Source organism: Cnephaeus nilssonii (assembly GCF_951640355.1).
Source record: "Cnephaeus nilssonii genome assembly, chromosome: 11".
NCBI classification, from domain to species: Eukaryota; Metazoa; Chordata; class Mammalia; order Chiroptera; family Vespertilionidae; genus Cnephaeus; species Cnephaeus nilssonii.
The window spans coordinates 45518520-45536139 of record NC_137082.1 but is presented as its reverse complement, the minus strand read 5'-3'; the positions used below and the strand labels follow the sequence as shown (position 1 = coordinate 45536139).

Below are 17620 nucleotides of genomic sequence, written 5' to 3'. Positions count from 1 at the left end.
AGTTGATCTTTGTCAGGGAAGGTATCAGCTTAGGAATGACTGCCCACTATAACCTGTTTGTAGTTAAATATTTAATTTTCAAACCATCCTTTGTGGTTATTCCAGGTCTCTGAGTTTGCAAGACTGCCACGCAGGCCTCCCCTGAGCTTGTCAGGTTAGCATGTGGCTCCTTTCGTCCACACCCCCCCCCCCCCCAAGCTCCAGGAGGGTTCTGGGAGTAGGGACCATGCCCCTTAGGTCCCTCCGACTGAGGCCAAATTACTAGTCCTCTTTCCTTGGCAATCTTGAGAAAATCCTTTGGGCCCCATTTCTTGCAGTTGTAAATCAGGCAATTGAAGCAAATGATTTTCTGGAGTCCTTTCTGGGGTCCTGGTATCTCACCCACCCCTCTCTGAGGCCTGAACCTGGCCCCCACATAGTGCCACAGCTCAGCCGACCTACCAAAACACTCAAGCTGCTGTTTGTTTTGCTAAATCTTTATTTTGCTTGTATATGTTTCACACTTTAAGTATATTATTGTCATTTATGCTTGCTGCTGATTTTGCTTCGAAGGTCCTTTTTAGTTTCAAGTCTAGGATTCTGGAACCAAGGGCTATTTGGTTATCTGCTTCTCCGAGGTTATAGTACCTGCCCACAGCCTCAAGGAAATGAGATCCTGTGCCCTTAGCCAAGGAAGACAGCCCATAAAGTATTGAATTGAGATTCTATAACCATACCCCCACTCCCTACCCCCACCCTCCCACCTCCATCCCCACCCCTCACAGCACGGCTATATGAATGTCAGGACACTGCTCTGTTGCCTAACTGGTTTTTTCACTGGAAGAGGCAAACTAGCTTTGAGTTTCACAATGAATAGAGACAAGGTAATAGTCCCTTTAGTTCATGTTTGCTTAATTTATTAAAGAACAAAGCTTGCAGGATCACTGGAGCTTGCTCCTGGGGTGTAGACTGTGCAAAAAGAGCTAAGGCTTTGAGATGTATTGTGTTAAAACAATGGTTCCAGATTTCCTAGGCAGCTGCACAGAGACTTCTTGTCTTGTCCATTGAGTTTCATCATATTCTACATCTTAGCCTCTCAAGTTACTCATTTACTCTATTTAATGTATATTTATTGGCAGATATTGCCAATGAGTGACTGAGCAACATGAAGGTAGAATCTGTCACTTTACTTTTTCTCTTTTATAGAACCTAGGACAAAACTGGCACAGAGTAAGCATAAAAAACACTCATTTTAATGACAGCAAATTTCTCACCTGAAACCATGGAGAAGCACAGGTGACACCCTTGACTCATGATTGGCACCTGATCCCTTAACCTGAGGTTCTTTCTCTCTCTCTCTCTCTCTCTCTCTCTCTCTCTCTCTCTCTCTCTCTCTCTCTCTCTTAATATGTACCCCTCAGGCATGCTGGGTAAAGTCCAGGACTTGAGAATCTCATTTCTCAAAGTTCCCTGATACTTTTTCCTGAAGTACACCATTCAGTCTTAATAAGAACTACAAGGGCCAGGCCAGTCACAACCTTTGGCCCCTGTACAAAAACACACATGGGTAAGAAAAAAAATAGATTCCTTTAGGATCTGGAATCCTGTACTATTTTTGGTCATGATTGAAGATAATTTAATTTGGTAATGCATAATTACTAATAAATTACTCTTAATTCCTTATTTTTTTAGTACATTGACTGACTGATTTTCGTATGTTGATCTAACCTTACATTCCAGAAATAAATCTTAATTGGTCAGGATATACAGTCCCCTTAGCATGCTGCTAAAGTCAGTTTGCTAGTATTTTATGAGGACTTTTGTATTAATATTTATAAGAGGCATTGGTTTGTAGTTTTCTTTTTATAGTATCTATCTGGCTTTCTAACAGGGTAATACTGCCTTCATAGAATGAATTAGGAAATGCTCCCTCCTCTTCAATTTTTTGGAAAAGTTTCATAAGGATTGATGTTAAACTTTTAATCCAGTAGAATTCACCAGTGAAGCCATTTGGGCCAGGGTTCTTGTTTGTTGATAGAAATACCACATTCCAGTTCATAATCCGATGAAATGTCATCCAGCCACGTCCTGTCTCTAATGATGTCATTCTCTCTGCCTGGATCCTCCCTCCCTTAATAACTTTCAGAACCCAGGGTGTTTACCCAGTTGGTGTGTGACAAGAAATGGTCAGCCCTTGTTTTAAAGAGAAAAAGTCAGAAATGGATTTTGTCCCTATGAAGCGTGTACTAACGAGTTGCTGTTGCAGCCATTGCCACATGATGTCACTAGAGGTTTGGCCTGGAATGTGCTGAACTTGTTAGCACACAGCTCCACCATGGCCTGGGTCTGGGCCCTGCAAACCTTTTGCTCAAAAACAACTCATAACTTCTTGTTAAATCCTGACATATTTTTTGATGACATCTAAATAATATAAATAGTTGGAAAGGGTACAATTTATGTCCTGTTACGAACATTGCTCTTTTAAAATAAAACTGTTACATCACTCTTTTAAAAGCATCCAATGGAGTCTGCCCATATGATACCCACTATCATCCTTTTCAAAATGTTTTTCCAGTTTTACTGAGAAATAATTGACCTACATCACTGTATACATTTAAGGCATACAGCATGATGGTTCACTTTACATATATTGTGAATGATATCATCCATTTTTAAAATACATGAACAATCCCTTTTACTTTTGAATATTTTACATCATTCCTTTTTACATGAAAATTATATTTCCATTCCACTGCCTTCAAAGAATTTTATTCTAGTTAAATATTTTTAGATTTTAGAATCTCTTACTGATAACTTTGTGATCCTTCTCAACAATGAAAAGATTTATATAAATTTAAAATATGAAATGTTTGTATTTTTCATGAACATATTGCTCTAAATGTTTAAAAGGTCTCTTTTAGATTGAGTTATTGCTACATTTATTTTTAGTATAAAATTGAAAAATTTAATAAATACATTAAAATTTTGACAGTTATTAAGCACAAAAGCTAATGTTTTTTATTGGAGCAGCATCTCTTAATGAGATTAATCATTAAAAATTTTTTCTCTGTTTTTTAATATAAGGTAAAAATGTATACTGCTAAAAATTCACGGGTTCTTTATCTAACACAGAATCTTGGACTTTGTTTATAGAAGATTGAACCATTCTTCATTTTGAGAGATGAAATAAAATGAAAAGTAACTTTCATAGGAGAAAATATTCATGATGAGATTTGATGAAATCAACTTTATGTTTTAATTGATGAATGCATGGAAAATCTGAAATAAATTTCATAGGTTTTATCCTTAAGTTTTATCAAATGTATCTTGAAAATATATAACCCAGTAAAACATGCCAGTTAGTATTGCATTTTCTTGTGCCTGCAATAAGTATCAGGAATGGCAGAAAAAATTTCCTCACGTGTAAATTCATGGGTATAAAAATCATATTTAGTGTTTAGTAGCTCTTGTAGATGTTTTTCTGCTCTGTCTTCAGAAGAATATAATCTCGACAGTCATCTAAGCTTCAAAGATGCTGTGTTGTTATTGAAAATTTATCTTTACTCCAACCACTGCTGCCTTAATTTTTATATATTCTTATTCAGAACAAGTCAGTCAATCTGCGCTAAAATACTTTCCTCTGATATTCCGTTCTTCAGTTTCCAGGATTGCCTATAAAATAGGAAAGCAGGAAGCCCTAAGGCATAGAGCATCTTGATTGACCCAATGAGATTTTGCCTGTTACTCCTGGGCATCTCACTGGTGTGAGATTTGAGGCAGGTGACAAGTTTGCCTTTCTTTTGTGAAACGTGGGAGAATTGGGAAACCTACTACTGTGAACACAGTTCATTTTCAGGCAGATAAATTTTGGAGAAGAGAACACATGCCTTTGATATTTAGAAATTTTCATACAACAGAAGAGCTTCTGTGAACACCTTTAAGATTACTCTAATTTGAAGACCACTTTTTAGAAGGCATTTGGGTTAGAGCAAGACTCTCTGCTCCCAGATACAGTCAGCTGTAGTGATTCCATGACATGCCATCCACTTCAGTGGCATCATTCTCTCTTTCTCTGTCTCCCTGTCTCTGTCTTCCTTCTATGCTGTCTCACAGTATCTCTTTCTCTCTCTGTTTCACTCTCTCCTTCTCTCCTTATTTCCCTCTCTGTGTTTCTTTTCCTCCCTGACTCCCCACTCTTATTGTTTTTCTCCCCCACCTCCCTCTCTTTCTGCCTAATCATACACACACACACACACACACACACACACACACACACACACCCCACACCATCTAACTGAGGGGGCTGGGTCAGAAGTTGTCCATCATTAAGCACATCTTGCCTTTGGAACTAGTCCTCCTTTAAGGCCTTGGGAAGGGCTATATGCCAATTTCATATATTGTCCTTTTAATCTTTGCCCTTGAAACTAGGACTTTACTTCTATGGTCTCTCAACTGCTGCCACCAGAAGTGACCAACCTCCACCCCACCCTCCCAAAAAAACAATGGAGAAACTAGGGTGCAGCTTACTCTGAGCTCATTTCATGAGGTCTAGAGTGGATAAACAACACAGGAGACATTACCTCAGTCACTCTATACCATGCCACGGAATGTTCCACCTACTGCAAGCGTCATGGTCTGCCCATGTGCTGCCCCAAGATAATTGGCAGTGCTAGTACTGACCATCTTGTCCCCATCACCCTCAATAGATAAACATGAAGAAGTACATTCTGGTGTTCATGGATCTCCCAGTGTCTGGGCTATTCAGGCTTATTCATGATTATATGGATACAAATATATATCTTATTTAATAATAAATAGCTGGATGTTTCTCCTGAAACTGTTTAAAGTGATTAGTTTGGCCAATGGGAATGCTGATTATAGTGGGTTGAATAGTATCTCTCAGAAATGCAGAATCTCAAAGTGTGACCTTATTTGGAAAAAGGTCATAGACATAATTAGTTAAGATATGATCGCACTGGATCAGGGTGGCTCCTAATCCAATGACTATTACCCTTGTAAGAAGAGAAGAGACACGCAGAAATGTCATGTGAAGACAGCAACAGAGGCTAAATGCACATGCCAAGGAACACTAAGAACCTCCAGAAGTTGGAAGACACAAGGAAGTGTTCTCCCAGAGCCTTCAGAGGTAATGTGGGCCTAAGCACACCTTGATTTTAGACGTCTAACTTCCAGAAGTGTGAGAGAATAAATTTCAGTCATAGTAAGCCCATCTGTGTACCTTATGACAGCAGTCCTATTTGAGAGTGGAGGCAGAGTCCCTTCTCACACTTTCCTATCTACATTTCTGAATTATCTTAATTACTATGGCAGAAATCTAGTATTTCAGAAATTTTTTTAAATACTTTTTAAAAGATAAGCATCATAAGAATGATATTGTAAATCAGAATAAGTATTGACCAAGTATTCAATTTAATGCTCTAAATTTCAAGAACAATTTTTTTTACATAGAGTACAATTAGTTACCATGTTGTCTCAAGTAACCCTCATAGCGTAAAGAAGACATCACTGGGACAATTTCAAAAATAGGAGTTTCTCTTGCAATAACGGATCATTACTAGTAAGTGTGGGAGTAGATATTATTAGACTTGGGTCACCAGAAGACTCAAGGAAATGATAACTTCTGCAAGTCTGGGAGATGCAAATTAAGGGCAGGATTATTTCCAGGAATACAGAGGCTGGTTTCAGAGGTTATAAGATGGGAAGTATATGATGATTGAATGGACTCGGAAACTTGGCTTCCCAAAAGTTATGGAACCTTGCAAACCTCCCTTGCCAATAAGCCCCTGCTCTGGAACTGTGCTAACCAGGCATTCTATTATTCTAAGCTTGAAGAATCTTCTCCACTAACCAGTTGTCCTGTAAACAGGTACAACAACATTCTTGGTTTAAAAAAAAGAAAGAGAGAATGTCCCCTATAATTTACAACTTAACAATGCTGTCAAATCATCATGCCCTTCACAGGGAAGTGAGGTTCAGGATAAGCTAGGAAATATTTCTTAACCAACCTGTAAAGACACTAGTAATAGAAGGATAGTTCCTGAAACTTAATTTCCTCTTGAGTTTCATTGGGTTCCCGGATTCCTGGAACCAATGATGTCAGTGTATATTCAGAAAATACCCAAAGACATAAGTTGACAAGTATTCATATGCAAAACTTCTGAGAATTGCTGAGTCTTCAGTGACACTATGATCAAGATGTCATAATCCTGTCAATTGGGGGAGTGGGGGGGGGGGGAAGAGAATGAAATGTCTGCTTATTTGAGCTAACCCAAACTCTATATTTAAGCAAACTGCTGGTTCTTATCAATTACTACTTTTTCCTCAAACCCAACTTCTGTGTGAGGGATCTTGGTAGCTTAGTCTCAGAATTCAGCCTCAGAAGTTTCCTGGAAGGCCAATTCATCCTACCTCATCACACTAGTTCTTCTTCCATGTCCAGGCTGAGCTACTTGCTTCTGTCCCATGGGAGTCAGGTCGATTTCTTTTTGAGCCCAAATAAACCCATCCTTCTCCTGCTCCAAGAATTTATGCCCTATCTGATGACAATGGTCTATGATACAACCTTGACTGAGAACTCTTATTCCTCATGTTTGTAATTTTTTTTTTCCATCCTGGGTCTTATTTCTAGTTGTTTTCTTCTATCACTAGAAGCCCGGTGCACAAATTCATGCACAGGTGGGGTCTGCTGGCCCACCCCAATCAGGGCAGATCAGGCCAGGCCAGCTTGGGGGAGGGGCTGCGGGTGGTTGGCCAGCTGGCCAAACTCCCGGTTGGACTCCCGTTGGAACTCCCGGTGGAGGGGACAATTTGCATGTTAGCCTTTTACTATATAGAATTGGACTTATGCCTTAGTTAATCAAAACTTCGCTATCTACAACCCCCTCTCGCCCCACTCAGATTTGGGAAGAAGGAAGAACTGTGTTTGGGGTTTCTTTGAAAAGTGAAAAATAATTCTGGAATTACATTATGGTGTTGGTTCTACAACCTTGTGAATATACTAAAAAACAGTGACTTGTACATATTTTAAAGGTGAACCTTATGGTATATGAATTAAATCTCAATTAAAAAGTCGGTCCACAGGACAAATATCCCTACCCCTAGGAGCTAGAAGCTTGGAATGCCAGCTCTCTCCCTGGCCACTGCCATGCCTCAGGTACAGTGTACTCTGGGGAAAAACACCTTGTTTTCAGTTTCCTTCCCTCTCAAGGTCATTTATTTCTACTAAACCCCAGCTGGACAGAGTTGTTTGAGGGATGGGAAGGTTAGGCATGATTTGATTCTCTCTCTGAGCTCAGAGGAGGTCACCCCATTCCAGTCCCCACACATTGTTCATGGTTACCTCTGGATGGAGCCCTAAAAGGGTGACTGAAAGCCCTGCCTCCTCTCCTGGTGACTATCAAGCCCAGATGAAAGGTTGGGGGCTTAGTATTTGACCCATGTCTGCCCCTTTGGATTCTGTGTGAAGTTACTTTCTTTATTGTGAGTGCTGAAGAAAAGAGTTCTCTTCATTGAAAGACAAGGAAATGCCTTGTTTTAGCCCAGAGTCTGCCTACTATAGTGTGGATAGTGGATACAAGTACAGTTCCTGAGCCAGGTTATCTGTCTGGATATCTCACCTGTGCAGGTCATCACCTATAAAAACCTGGGCTTCTGTTCAACTGCTCCATGCCTCAGTTCTATCTTCTGTGAAATGGGTATAACAAAGAGATCTGCCTCAATAGGTTATTAAAGTCATAAGTGAGCAAATATATATCCCAGCTCATAAACATCAACACGTTTTAATACTATTCTGCCTCAAGGAACACCATGCACACTAAGAGACTAAGGCTCCGATGGTACTAAAATTGACCATGGCTTTCAATGAACACCTTTTTCTCAGTTTTTCTTACAGGCCATTAACTCTATTCTCCAGCCCATGATCTGAAGCTGGCATACTAAAGGGCAGAGTGACAGAGAAGTGTCATGATCCTGGCTGCTCAAACGATTTATTTTTATTTCATAGTTAGAATGCTGCCACGCAAAATGCTGCCATGCAAATGGTCATTTGTATCAACTGTTGATGATTCCTGTCCTCCCCATATTGTTCAACACCTGGTCAGAAGTCAAGCTGTTTTCCTGGTTATGCGGTATAACCACTAAGGGAAGTGGTAAGATGCACAAGCCCTTTCACAACTTCAATTTGCAAATGTAAGTTTTTGGTTGCTTGGTGTTTGAAGTGGACCTGAAAGACAATTCACTGTCAAAGAGGAGAAATATTTTTTTAAGTGTTAGTTGTGGGTGGTTGTAGCTGGAGGAATATGAGGAATCTTGGATTTTAACTTTATTCTCATTGATATTAGTAAGGCAACTGCATGCATGCCTTATGGCCCAATGATGGCCACAATTGCAGTAAAGGGGGAAAAGGTAGAGTAATATGGCAGCTTTCATGTCTTTACCAATAAATATTTCATGCCCCTGCGGGTAAGGGTTGAGAAATCAAATGTTGAATTACTTGAAGTTGCAACTATAGGAAGGCGGGGCAGGAGAGGTATATATTTAGGATCTCACCATTCACCACACATAGACTCACAGGCTCCCTGACCACCTGCTTCCTCCAGGAACACAGGTAAGTGATTCAGCTGCTTCCACTTAACAACATGAATCCTTTGGGTAATAATAGCAATTATGTGTTTTCTATCATGCATGCATTGTTTTCTGTATGAGGGGATTTTACTTATTCTGTCAGGGCAAAATTCAAATACTTCTTCAGCTTGATTTTTCCTTTATCAAATGTATTTCCTAGTAAAGAACAACTCTCTTAGGAGCACTTGTGGAGAGAGGCAACTACATAGCCTTGAAGGAAAAGGCAGAGATGCCTCAGGAAAGCTGGCTGGATGTTATCCACATGGACCATGGTCTTGGCATCTGTTATAAAGTCTTTTCTACACAGACCTAGTCTAGCCAGTTACAAAGGAAAGATAAAGATGTTCTCTTACTTTCTCATAAAACTCTTAAAATAATAATTGTACTTGTCTTCTAATTATGTAATTAATACATGTACTCTATAGAAGGCTTGAAAAGTAAAAAACAAGAAACACTTGAGTTGCCAGAATCCTAAAACCCAAATACAAGTTGTTTCTTTAAGAAAAATTGATTATACAGTAACCTTCTGTTTGTTAAAGTCATTATATAATAAATCTGCTGCTTTTCAAGGAGTTCCAGATCATACCGACGACACCATGAATTCACTCAGTGAAGCAAATACCCGCTTTGCATATGATCTGTTCCAACTGTTCAGAAAATCAACGAAGGAAAATATCTTCTATTCCCCATTAAGTATCACATCAGCCTTAGCCATGCTTTACTTAGGGTCCCAAAAACACACTGCATCAGAAATTCAGAAGGTAGGTGTCAGCTTTCTTTACTTTGACTAGTTTGGGCTGATCCCTTTGTTGGTGTGTATGCAAATGATCACAGCTGGCTGTCCCCATGGATAGCACAGGAGAAGCAAGTATTCACATGACTGGCCCAACTGCTTCCATATGCCTAGACTTCCTCTAGGAGCTTGAATGAACCCTTACCATTGCCCACCAACCAGAGGCTTAAATGGAGAATTATTGGTAGAAGTGATGCATTGACTTAAATCCATGGGAAACATTATCACATGTGTCCTCAGCAATGAATGAATATGAATTGGATTCTTTGAAGTGGTTGGTTACAACCCAGCTTGGCTGTGTTTTCTCAAGGAGCAAACTCTTACTAAAGTGTTCTTTATTCTTTGTTTTGCTTTGGTTTGGGTTTTTTTGTTTTGTTTTATTTTGTTTTGTTTGGGGGGGGGGGATGTTAGGTTTACTTTTGTCCTTCCATTCTTTTTTTGTGTTTTTTTCTCTTAATGTCCTCTGCTATAGACAGGTCTTTGAGTAAAGTTTTCTTGTTCCACTTCCTGTCTCTTCTAGGCTCTTCACTTTAATGAGGTCATAGAGAACACAAAAGGAGGAGCCACAACAGCTCAGGTGAGTCACACAGCACTTGGGTCTAGAGGGAGCATCAAAAATCCAAGAGGGTCCTTGTGAACTGAGAATTTCACATAAACTGTGAAAAGTCCATTTTTTAGGGAAATCTTAGGCAAAATAGATTAGACAGACAGAGTTGTTTTGTATTTCATATTACATACTTATTTATTTCATATTTTTGTTTTCCTAAGAGGAGATCAGCATTGTGACTAAGAGCATGGCTACTAGAACCAAAAAGCTAGCTTCAAATTTCTGCTCTCCTATTCACACGTTGTGACCGTGGGCAAAATACAACTGCTCTGAGCCACAGTAACCTAATCCCTATAAACTAGGGGAAATAAAATATCTGCCTCTATTCATGATTATATATTCAAAACATTGCAACAGTGGTGGAACCTTGATAAAAATAATGTGTTATTACTATTATAGAATAATAATAATAATAATTCTAGTAATCTTAATAACATTGCTAAATCATATAATTTTAATTAACTCACAAATGGATTAAGAAAAATAAGCATACATCTAAATATATTTTGGGAAATGATTGTATGAGATATAGGGTTTATAGCCTTAATAGTCCAAAACTCTGAGCTAGCAAGTGGGAGGCTCTGATTCAGGCAGGCCTAGTTTCAAAAATTGGCTCTGTGACATTGTCTACTTGGGGCAGTTGTTTAACTCTCTGAGCCTCCTGTTTTCATTTGAATTAAACTAAAGACTTAGAGATACAGATGTAAAGCCCTTAGTAATGTACCAGGCACACACTGTTCCCACTCTTCAAGTATGACCATTAGGAGTAAAAGGCATAGATCATAGCCCATGGGTCTTAGGAATAATACTGCCAAGGAGTATAACAAGGCTTTGTGTCACAGAATATTAAAACATACAAGTTCAACATTCTCATACCATTGGTGGCTGTTAGAAATGACATACAGTCTAGTCCTTAAGGAGCTTAAGTTTAGCTGAAGAGTTAAGCTTAACCACTGAACCAATCAAAAGACAGCCCAATAGTGAAATGGTGCTGCCCCTGTAGTTCACAGGAGAAAAGACTGGAGTATGTTAGAGCAGAAAGAAAAACAATTCTGGAAGATTCAATGGAAGGATTATGAAGAATATTTGAGGTAAAATACACCAAATACTAGAGAATAACAACAAAAGTCATCTATAGAGTTGCCAAATGTTACATATAGATCTAACAGACTTAAGTACATGATTTAGTATTTACATGACAGAGAATTCAGCGAGCTCACTTTTGATGTTTGAAGGTTGAAAAGTCGGGAAACGTGCACCAGCAATTTCAAAAGCTTCTGACTGAGCTAAATAAACCCACTGATGCCTATAAGCTAAGCCTTGCCAACCGGCTCTATGGGGAAAAGAAGTTTCAATTTCTTCAGGTGAGTTTCACGGGTCTGCCACACCTGTTGCCTGCCTCCTGGGTCCTCTATCCTCAGTGACCAAATTGGGGAAATTGAGTCACAAGAGCTTGGCTGACCCACCTGGGGATCATTTATTCATGGTATGTCAATCAGGATCCCTCACCACAGTTCTGTCCACTGGAGTGTCTCTGAGCCTGACAACCCACCAGTGAAGTGTGGGTTTAGGGATGAGCTGATGTACTATATTTGGTCATGATAAAACATAATTTAACTTGGAAATACATAGTTACTGATAAATTACTCTTAATTCCTCCTTTCTGCCTTCCCACATCAAAGGAATACCTGGATAATGTTAAGAAATTCTACTTAGCCCGTGTGGAATCTGCTGATTTTGTAAATGCTGCAGAAGAAAACCGAAAGATGATTAATTCCTGGGTGGAAAGCCAAACGAATGGTACAGTATGAGAGGGTCACCCATGAAAAATCACCCTGAGTCCCCGCTGTGCATGAACTTGTGCTAACACTGCGTGAGGTACCAGGACAAGGGAGTGAGAGGAGTCCAAAGAGAGTCTGGGGGAGGGCACTGCAGATGGTGGCATGGTCCAAGTAAATGTGGACAGAAACAAGGGGAGCCCAAGAGGGATCATGAAAATGCAGCTGGAGACTGATGTCATCTTTGTGGACCCCAACTCTCTGCTCAGACCCCATCTTGGGTTCACATCTTTTACTTTAAATCAGAGACTTAACTTCTGGATTATGATCCCTAAGCGCAAAGATGAGAAAGGGATCCCTTACCCTTTGTTAACTGGGAAACAAACAACTTTCCTGTAAATCCCCTCTTCTTGCCACCTGCCTGCCCCACTTGGCCATCCCCACAGCTTCTTCCCCCACCACAGCACAGAGTTCAACAAAGTCTCCATCCTATGAGCCATATTCTCCCTCCCCGCTGCAGTCCAAACTAAACCAACAGCAATTCAAAGTGTGGAATGAAGAGGACACCCCAGGGAATGGCAGCTGACCACATAGAGCTTGTGCTTCAGATTATAGAGCTCGTGACATTGGCTCTAAAGAACATTCAGGCCCTATTTCCCCTGAGTCATGAGCCTAAATTTGAAAGAAAAGAGAAAGAAAGAAAGGAAGAAGGAAAGAAAGAAAGAAAGAAAGAAAGAAAGAAAGAAAGAAAGAAAGAAAGAAAGAAAGAAAGAAAGAAAGAAGGAAGGAAGGAAGGAAGGAAGGAAGGAAGGAAGGAAGAAAGAAAGAAAGAAAGAAAGAAAGAAAGAAAGAAAGAAAGAAAGAAAGAAAGAAAGAAAGAAAGAAAGGAAGGAAGGAAGGAAGGAAGGAAGGAAGGAAGGAAGAAAGAAAGAAAGAAAGAAAGAAAGAAAGAAAGAAAGAAAGAAAGAAAGAAAGAAAGAAAAGAAGAGAATGGAAAGGTGGAGAAAAGAACAGAGGGAGGAAGGAGAAGGGAAGGCCAGGAGGGAGGGAGGCACAGAGGGAGGAAATGCATTTGTTGAAAGAGTAGATGAAATTAGTTCATCAGTATTCAGTGTGAGATGACCGAAGTCACCCTCAGAGAACCTGAGCACCTTCCTAATCATAAGAAGGGGTGACTTTTCCATGGGGGTAACTCCATCAGGCTGGTGCTATGAGAAAGGTTGCACCTTGTCAACTATTTGGTCATGGAATCACTAAAGTGGTGACTTGTACGAATAACTAATGATCACTTTAATTTTCAAAGTATCTTCCAGACAAACCACTTGTACCTTTCATGACAGACCTTTGTTTTTCTTTCTTTTGCAGAAAAAATCAAGAATCTCTTTCCCGAAGGCTCGCTTGACAGCACCACCATTCTGGTTCTGGTGAATGCCATCTATTTCAAGGGGCAGTGGGATGAAAGATTTGATCCAAAAAGAACTAAGCAGGGGGAATTTTGGCTGAACAAGGTATTGTCTATTATTTACTTATATAATGCAATGTAGCTAGACATAGAATGTTCCATTTCAACACATATTTGATTAATGTACAACTGCAGGTAGAGAATAGAATTTCTCACAGCTGCACTTTCTTATTTTATTTTTTAGTTTATTTAGTTAGGAACCCTTAAAGAAACTCTTCTCTCTAATTCATAAATGTCCCAGATTATCTCTTAGAAAGAGGATGTGCTTGCTATCTCAATAATATTATTTTTTACTAGAGGCCCGGTGCATGAAATTCGTGCACTGGGGTGGGTTTCCCTCAGCCCAGCTTGCACCCTCTCTAATATGGGACCCCTCGGGGGATGTCCAACTGCAGGTTTAGGCACGATCCCTGTGGAATCGGGCCTAAGCCTGCAGTTGGACATCCCTCTCACAATCCGGGACCACTGGCTCCTAACCGCTCACCTACCTGCCTGATTGCCCCCTAACTGCTCCCTTGCTGGCCTGATTGCCCCCTAACTGCTCCTCTGCAGGCCTGATTGCCCCCAAATACCCTCCCCTGCTGGCCTGATCACCCCCATGACTTTTATTAGTATAGATATGACCCTGCACAGAAAATTTTACTAACCCTGCTTTACAATAAGGGCTTGACGATTGAATCATTAGGACCAGACACCAAGATTTCCTTATTTTGAATAGTGGAGGGAATACTTATCTTGTCTTTAAGTTGCCCGGAAATTAAAATGAGATAATGACTTAGAAAAGTATAAAAGCACCATATAAAGACAACTGTCTTTTTAATGAAGTGGCAAAATGAAAAACACTTTTTATTCTCCCCTTCCTTCCTTTACAGCTTTTATTTAAACTTTGAAATTTATAAAAATTTCACTCCAATTTTCATTTCTTTACATTCAACATTATTTTGTATTGGTTTCAGGTTTTATATTAGTTACAGAATAGTGGTTAGACAATCATATACTTTACAAAGTGTTCCCCGATATTTCTAGTACCCACCTGGCATCATACCATCATTACAACACTATTGACTATATTCCCTATTTAAGTGACAATGGGTTTACAGGTTCCTTTCCGTCTTTCTTTCGTGTTGCTTGTCCTTCCTTTTCTTTCTCACTTCTTCCCTCATTTTCTTTATATAGTATCTCAATTGGCCATCAAAGCTCAGTGAAGGCACTGGGACACACTTCATCCATTTTACAGACCAGGAAACTGAGGCCAATTCCAGTTGGCTGTGGAACTTGACTTAGCACACAGGAAGCCCTCAGAGCCATGCTCTTTGCGCTTCCTAAGGGGCAGCGGCCCAGCAAACAGAACAAACCTTCCAGTCAGGCTTCCGAGCCTCTTTCTCAAGCACCTCTTCATTGTGGATGCTCCACATTCTTTCCTCTCCCCCCATTCTTTACTGCCCCCCCCTTCTCCAAAGCAGGTGGAAGGCTTCCCACTCACTGCCTAGGCATGCTCTGCTATGGGGCAGGGTGTAGCGAGCTTGCTTTTGGGTCAAGGCAGGAGCAGGAGTCACTGCCTCTGAAGTGTGAAGGCCGCCTGAGCAAGGCCCATTAGCATTGGGAGCTTCTCTGAATCACATCAGTCAGTCCAGTACCCTGCAATGCAGCACCCCTCCACTGAGGTGGCACCACCCCTCAACCCCCGCCTCAGAACCCCGGGAGCGGCTGGATGCGCCCGGCCACACCCCCCCGGGGTGCCGATGGCCCCAGGAACCCCCCCCCCCCCGGAGCAGCTGCATGGGCCCAGCCACGCCCCCCGGGGTGCCGATCGCCCCAGGCACCCCCGGGAGCGGCTGCATGGGCCCGGCCACGCCCCCCCGGGGTGCCGATCGCCCCAGGGACCCCCAGGAGCTGCTGGATGGGTCCGGCCACGCCCCCCCCAGGGTGCCAATTGCCCCAGGGACCCCCGGAACTAAGAGGACTGGGTGCCGCCATCTTGATCTTCTCAACGGCTGGATAGGCCACCCGGAGTCCCGCCCCCCAGCCTCCCGCCGGCCCAATCGTGGGCATAGCGGAGGTGCGGTCAATTTGCATGTTTCTCTATTATAAGGTAGGATTATTTTTTTTAATTTATGCCTCCCTTGGCATTTGTTTGCCACACTAATTTACTGCAGGATACAAGCAAATTTGTGCAGATGATGAAACAAAGCAATATGTTCAAGTTCACCTCCCTGGAGGACATGCAAGCCAAGATCCTTGAAATACCATACAAAGGCAAAGATCTGAGCATGGTGCTGTTGCTGCCAAATGAAATTGATGGTCTTCAGCAGGTAAAACCTTGTATCTCCAATTTTTCTTTCTATTGTCCAATTTCCTTGTAGTACAATGCTTGTGTGGGCTATTTATGGAAGCGGTGCTCACAGCCCATGGGTGATGTCTGAAGGGGTTCAAGAATAGATACTTTGTCTCTTCTCTGCATACAGCCTGAAGGAGAGGTGTTAAGGAGAACCTAGCATTCTGTCATGTTCCAAAAAATAAATAATATCTTAAGTATCATGTGTGAGTGATATGGAAAAATATATAGAAGTTTTTAGGATCACAGGTCCCATTAACATTTTGATAAAACCATGAATGTCAGTTCAGGAAAAATACATATACCTTGGCACACACATGGACTATTTTGCAACCATAGGAACCTCAGATATATTCCAGTTTATTCACTTGAAGATCAAAACCCTAAGACTTTGATGTAGGTGATACATGGAAAAATATACGCAGGTTCACCCATAAACACAAGCAAGCAAATTAAAGCACCATTAGGTACCATTTTGCATACTGACTCACAGTGGGTTTGTGGACAGTAGACAAATAGATTTATCTTGATTTTCACTTTTCAGTTTAGAAGTAATCTATCCCTAAGAGCTCAAAGTCATTTGGACTCTCATTCCTGTGAGAGAGAAAAAAAGAGAAAATTTCCTCTTAGCATTGTTATAATGATTAAAGATAATGTGTAAAAAATACCAATAACAATACCTGACATATTGAGGACATTCCAAAAATGGCATCTGCAATTCCTATAATAGTCAAGGATGCTGCTGGAGTTGCAGTGGGCTTACTACAATAAAAATATATACTGTGGATATGTACACATATAATACCTTAATAAAAAAAAATATTGGCAGGGGAAGTCTCCAGGAAAGTAGTCTGGTGGGATATGTGGATAGCCTTTACTATCTCTTTCCTCCCACTCAGCAGTCCTCCTTATCAATGACATTAGGAGCCCCAGTCCTGGAATTTATCCCCTGCTAATTAGTCTAAGCAAGACAAAAGCTTTTGGACCAAAGTGCCTAAAAGTAATGAACATTTCAAAACAAGGAACAATAGTTTTGTATTGGCAATAGTTTAGCTTAGGGGCTTTGTATTGGCAATAGTTGCTTTTTATTGGCAATAGTTTAGCTTAGGGGCTGACACACAGTAAATACTTTAAAAATATTAATTATGAAAAGATATATACATTGACTATCAATTTAATGGCAGTACATAACAATTAAAACTTGATTAAAGAAATATGTAGCTATATGGAAATGTTTACAAATAGGTCAAGCAACAAAACAAAAAAGTATAAAAATAAGTTGGATGCTATAAATTGTAAAAAATTTATGTACAAAAAAACATTTACTAGAAGAGAACTATTTAAAATGTAAACATGCAGTGGACAGGCAGTTAAAAATGGAGATATATAATTCATCTTTTACAAAATAATTTTATTTAATGGTTCTATTGTTTTATATATAATACAGAAGATTTGGTTTATCATATGTAATATGTACTTATGTATTACTATATATTATAAAATATATATAACTGAATCTCCTGTATTTATATTGGCTGGAACATTTTTAAATCAATGTACAATTGTGTTCAATGTCCACTGAGAATCATGTCATTGGTTATTTTTCCCATTGTTATAGCTTGAAGACAAACTCACTGTGGAGAAATTAATAGAGTGTACGAGCTCACAGAATATGAGCATGAGACATGTGCATGTGCAGTTACCTCGGTTCAAAGTGGAAGAGAGCTATGACCTCCAGGACACGATGACAGCCCTGGGGATGGTGGACGCCTTCAGTCCACAGGATGCCGACTTCTCAGGCATGACAGGGAGCCGGGGACTCGTGCTATCTAAAGTCCTACACAAGTCCTTTGTGGAGGTGACAGAGGAGGGTACAGAGGCTGCAGCTGCTACCGGCGCAGTAATTTCTGTCACATCAGCACCAATTTATGAAATGTTCCATTGTGATCACCCTTTCCTGTTCCTCATCAAGCACAACAAGACCAACAGCATTCTCTTCTTTGGCAGAGTCTTGTCCCCTTAG

General features: G+C 40.4%; 1 protein-coding gene across 1 annotated transcript; it reads left to right on the top strand.

Annotated features, from left to right (window-relative positions):
• Window positions 1-8587: 8587 nt before the first annotated feature.
• On the top strand, window positions 8588-17620 carry SERPINB3 (serpin family B member 3; the record flags this gene model as incomplete). The annotated part of the gene is made up of 8 exons (XM_079783339.1): window positions 8588-8605; window positions 9193-9383; window positions 9936-9992; window positions 11258-11386; window positions 11705-11822; window positions 13166-13308; window positions 15419-15574; window positions 17216-17620. The coding sequence occupies exons 2-8, from the start codon at window positions 9219-9221 to the stop codon at window positions 17618-17620; spliced, it is 1173 nt and encodes a 390-aa protein (XP_079639465.1). The 5' UTR covers window positions 8588-8605; window positions 9193-9218.